The sequence below is a fragment of the Cornus florida genome, unplaced genomic scaffold (assembly GCF_030987335.1).
Source record: "Cornus florida cultivar Cherokee Brave unplaced genomic scaffold, ASM3098733v1 CherokeeBrave_3.0.0_Hap2_Chr03, whole genome shotgun sequence".
Taxonomy (NCBI): domain Eukaryota; kingdom Viridiplantae; phylum Streptophyta; class Magnoliopsida; order Cornales; family Cornaceae; genus Cornus; species Cornus florida.
The window spans coordinates 1,715,983-1,721,181 of record NW_026775573.1 but is presented as its reverse complement, the minus strand read 5'-3'; the positions used below and the strand labels follow the sequence as shown (position 1 = coordinate 1,721,181).

Genomic DNA, 5,199 nt, shown 5'->3' with positions numbered 1-5,199 from the left:
GAGTTTGGCGTGCCGAGCCCGAGCAACCCCAAGCTCGGCTCGGCTAGACTCATTTGCGGCCCTGGGCCTCTTAACCTAAGACAAGTGAAACCTGCTTAAGATGCAAACAATTGGATCCATCAAACACGAGAAATGTCCGCCACAGTGATGCATAAATTATTTACAGCATAACACACCCAACCAATTCAAGAGCTGTTCTATCCTTGAAAAGCAGTAACACTCAAATACACTAAAACACAACCATCCTTTATGCAACGGAACAATTAAAATATAATTACTAAATTAGCAGGGATAGAAATATGATCACGACAGATGTGCCAACCAATTAACGCAAAGCTCTAATGAATTAGAACGGATATACCAAGAACAAAGCAAGCATCAGTAAGATCTCATTCACAAATATCTAAACTGTACTTCAAGCCAAGCAATTTAACTTCAATATCACTCTTTATTACAGTATTCCACGGTCACCCGACTAGACCACCCATCAATCATATGGTCATGATACTACATGACAAATATATTCAGCAGAAACCTTCTTGCATAAATTAGAAACTCCAGCTTTATAAACAAATTTATAGACCGTACTGTATGCAACTTCCTCATAGAACAGTACCATTTAAAGAAGTTTTTCACAATATATAGAGTTACGAAAAATGTTCATAAAGTCTTCAGGGTCTTGATCCAACCAACAACCAAGATGATGCAAAAAAAGCAAGCAAGCTTATGATCTCCTACAAAGCACATAGAAGAAAGGAATGACAATCTTTCTCATCCAGATAGATTTATCCAACTGCTCTACCATGAAATTCCACATGTTATCTCCACATAAAAGTGTTTTAGCACAGAGATTTTAAGAAAAAATTCAGAGACTACTAACCTTGATTAGAATTCCTTAAAACTTGTTGGGTATGATCCCAGCGACAACTCCTGGACCGGTGCAAGCTCCGCCCCTCCTGGCACCGGCGTTGGAGATAGAGGGGATTGATTGCTAATCAGAATCTTCGTAAGTTTCTCCATCGTCAGAAAGCTCATCAAATGATCGCATGTCAAGCTGGTATCGGAGGATTCCACCAATTCCACCAAAACCTCTGCAGAACTGAGATCCCTCCTGTGATTTGTTGGTAACGAACTCTAGAGTGCAACCAAAACGTTTGTACTCACTAGCAAACCACTCGAGCAGTGATGTTTTCTCCTGTACCTCCAATTCGGCAGATGCGGCTGGATCCCGGAAGTTACTCTGATTGCCCTCTTGCTCCTTGTTCAAGTGTTTGATGACAATTTCACCACTAGCACTATTTTTCAGAACATACCTATTAATGTCCAGATTTTCCCAGACAATGAGTGTCTCAACAGCACCCATTTCCAAAGCTTTCAGAGTGTCCTCCACACCAAAAACATACTTGCCGGTATCCTGGCTGATTTCCTCAAAGTACTTCCCAATCAAGCGCTTCTCCTGTATAAACTTTACATTGGATAGGATCTCAGAGGACAGCTCAATTGCCTGGTTAAAACCATTTTCTCCTCCGTAAGAAACATCTACTACGTTTAGTATTTTTGCCTGAAGACGAGGGTCAAACATATCAGACTGACTTAGCTCTGTCTTGAAATCAGCTGACCCAGCAAGAATTAATCCTGAAACATTAGGCTGGCTGGTGGCAGGATTGATATAAAACTGTGTGGCAAGCTCAGCTGTCTTCCTCACATAGTTGTGGCGTTTCTCCATTCGAAGACGAGCAAATCGCAGAGCTGATTGCCCTCCTCTTCCATGTTTCTTTGGAAGATCAACAGTAAATTTGTGAAGCACCTCTCGGGTGTTGCCACTTAACGTCCCAAAAAGGGTCCCATTCCCATCCATAACAATAAAACCAAATTTGTCATCAGATTCTAGAAGTTCATTCAGAGCTTCTGTATGGAATTTGTTGTCACAGAGATAAAGAGAGGCATTTATGGGCCTGAAGGGCTCAAAGTCAATAGTAACCTTTTTTTCTTTCCCATCTTCAGTTACTATTGTTCCTGTATAAAGCACTAGTCCGTTCTGAGGAACCTTATTATAAAGCTTAAGCCTCTGTTGAGCAGATGTAATCGCACCAAGGACGGACTGACGATTCACCCTACTTTTGATGTTTGAAGCAGTTCCAAACTCATCCCCCAGCATCTTTGTAACCCTTGATATCTGATCGCGTGGAGGCATAATAAGAGAGATCATGCTGGTGCCATTGCCTCTAGCAGCTTCCAGTGCCTTGATCAGCTTCTTAATTTTCCATATCTCAATGTTCTTATCGGTTTCATGAGCATCTGCCATTGCAAGATATGCAAATTGCTGAAACAGTAACAAATTACCTGCATCAAGCATCAATAACAATAATACGCTTAGCAATTAAGAAGCTTCCAGATGGAAAAAGGCTTGAAGATTGCAGTAACAAGAATATGACGAAATCTATATCTCATCTATATAAACCAAACAATGTCCAATAGAGAAGCGTTGCATTAGTACAGGGAAATTGAGAATTTTTTGGCAAATTGGAAACTAATCACTCAAGAACAAGGCTGCATAATAAATTTCAATAGCAGAATTGGTTGGTTAGTTTCATGGAATATTTTCAGTGTCCAAGTCAAACATGTTTTATATGCAGGTAATCTATTCTTTTCAGATCCACGTAACTTGCATTAACTGTTTCCAGGTAAATAAATCAGAACCATAACATTGACTTGTGCTTCTCTCTCTCAATGAGACCTGCTTCTGGGTATCAAGAACAAAAGATACAGAAATAGCTCACATTACTTTCTAGAAACCAATTGGATAAGAAAAAGCTCTGACTAGAGTATTTTTGAAAAATAGTTTCTTAATAGGCATTGAAATTCTTTTTTAGGATCAGTTTCATTTTCACTTTGATTTTGTAAAAAAATAGCCATATTGCAACTTATTGAACAAATTTTAGTTTTATTGAGTAAAATTATGCTCAGGCTAGGACTTTCAAAATAAGAAGCCTAGTTGCTTGTCATGCACAATATATGAACATCAAAGCACAAATTGGACACACACTTTATTATGATTTAGCAACGAAGAGAGGAAACATATTACAGCATATTAAAGAAACTCTTGGCAATTCAGTTGCATAAACTGTTTGTACAAGGGCTATCTTCTATCTGTTAATCTACATTTTGTCCCAATACCAAATAGCATCCACACTTGGTCTCATCCAGTATTCAACTCACGCAATGCCACTTTTACGATTGCATTCCTTTCAATTCATTTTCTCATCTATCGACACTAATTAATGGCAGATTCTTGATTCAGCTAATGCTCATCTCATACACTTCCTAATTTGATGGAATTCAACAAGAAAACAGCCCTTCAAAATTGTTTCTCCACTTATATATCCTGCTCTAAATTTATTGAAAACCTTGTATTTTAGTGTTCTCTTCTTAGTACACCATCATGCAAACAAATTAAATATGGATAAAATTTTAAATATTTATCTGGTATTGCCAAAATGTATAGGAGTTAAAGGAAAATGACTTAGTTTGGAGCCAAAAGACTGATTCATTCTTGCCACTGATCTAAATTTTACAGAAGAGAAAAGGAATAAAAGGACAGGAGGGGAGAGAATGAGAGCAAGAAAAGAACGGATCTCACTAGGGCCTTGACGATCCCTTATGTCAGGGTTCAGTGCTCTATTAATAGAGGTGAGCAGCATGCTAGTGACAAGGGAGTCATCCACGCAGCACCAGCTAACTGTGTGCCATATCAACATCATTTTCTGTGTCAAAGCAGAGATGTCCAGGTCCTGTGTTTTTTTGAGTGAAAAGATGTTCTCTGTGTTTTCACAAATAGCATCTCCGTGTTTTCAAAAACTCTCAAAACAAACTTTTGTAGTTCTCTAAGAACCATGGAACTCAGTTTTTGAAAATCTGTTTTCAAAAAATAGATCCAAGCAGAACCAAAATAGTTTTTTCATTTTTGTCAAAACTGTTTTTGAGTTGCAATTCAAACAAGGCCTAGATTTTTCAATAACCATAACCAATAAAAGCAAGGCCTCCACTTAAACTAAAACTGCTCCAAAATTGATCTCAGTTGGGTTTAGTTGAGCTTTGTTGCTTTGAGTTAGGTTGCTTATAGACTATTTCAGACCAAAACAAAGAGCAAAACTCAGAAAAGAAAAAATAAAAAACTTCTATTTTCTACAACTCTCCCCAAAATTTCTATGCAAACAAAGGGAAATTGATAGTCAACATATCAAAATAATCACACAAATTATCTCAAAAGCTTTTTCTAAATTAAATTGTCACAAATCTACAACACAACCATACAGCAAAACAATACAAAGAGATCTAAACCAAATCAAATGAAGTAAAAACAAAATTAACATCAGATAATAAAGAAATAGTAAATCAACCGATAAACATATCCAAATACTCACCGAACCGCTAGATCTTCGGATCAGCAACCGTCAGGAACAGATTTGCAACAGTCAATACCCTGTAAAACCAATTGAGAGAGAATCGGTCAAGTTTTGAAACACAAACCCTAGCTAAATATAGGTTTATTATTATTATTATTCTTCTTATTTTGGGGTTTTATGATACCTTAATTCTAAGTTTACTACAAACGCTAACCCTAGAAATAAAGGACGAGAGACCAAGAGAAAAGGAAATAAAGGACGAGAGACCAAGAGAAAAGGAACGTACCTGAGGAGAAGAGAGCTCTTACTGTCTGCTTGTCCTGCTGCGGCGTATGCGTCTTGTGAAGTGAACGTGTTATGCCCTAAAATCTTTTAGATTGTCTGGACTCAAAATATCTCTAAACTATTGAGGGCATTTGCGGTAATAAGAATTTTTTTACTTAGGCTGATGTTTCATGTTTGGTGTGTAAGAATGGAATGAAATACCCATTATAATCATTTGTTTGTTTGGTATATAATTTAAAGTGATAATGAACATTTCATTGGAATGAAAATTAATTATACAACTAAATCTATTTCCATGTAAACTTTTTTTTTAAAATTATATTCCCAAAAAACCTTCATGTTTCAAGTCCAAAAACCACTACCACTACCATTGTCTTCAACCACCGTTATTGCCACTACAACTGCCACCATTATCACCACCACTATTGCTATTGTCACCGCTATTGCATTCCACCACCACCAGCGTTCACCTATACCACTATTGCCTTCCACCACTTCCACACGCCAC

The 5,199-nt window shown here is 37.4% G+C and overlaps 1 protein-coding gene across 3 annotated transcripts; it reads right to left on the bottom strand.

Moving 5' to 3' along the window:
* Window positions 1-358: 358 nt before the first annotated feature.
* LOC132298973 (eukaryotic peptide chain release factor subunit 1-3) lies at window positions 359-4,779 on the bottom strand. Of its 3 annotated transcripts, none has more exons than XM_059795371.1 (4): window positions 4,693-4,779; window positions 4,425-4,483; window positions 881-2,343; window positions 359-793 (listed from the first exon to the last, which is right to left on the bottom strand). In XM_059795371.1, the coding sequence occupies exon 3, from the start codon at window positions 2,303-2,305 to the stop codon at window positions 992-994; it is 1,314 nt and encodes a 437-aa protein (XP_059651354.1). In that variant the 5' UTR covers window positions 2,306-2,343; window positions 4,425-4,483; window positions 4,693-4,779; the 3' UTR covers window positions 359-793; window positions 881-991. The 3 variants fall into 3 exon arrangements, with proteins under 3 accessions (XP_059651354.1, XP_059651355.1, XP_059651356.1); XM_059795372.1 differs by having other exon boundaries at window positions 359-734; XM_059795373.1 differs by having other exon boundaries at window positions 4,591-4,694.
* Between the last annotated feature and the right edge of the window lie 420 nt (window positions 4,780-5,199).

What these genes read in the sequence shown, in the direction of transcription:
- LOC132298973 (XM_059795371.1), bottom strand. Translation starts at nt 2,305, where the DNA reads ATGGCAGATGCTCATGAAACCGATAAGAACATTGAGATATGGAAAATT.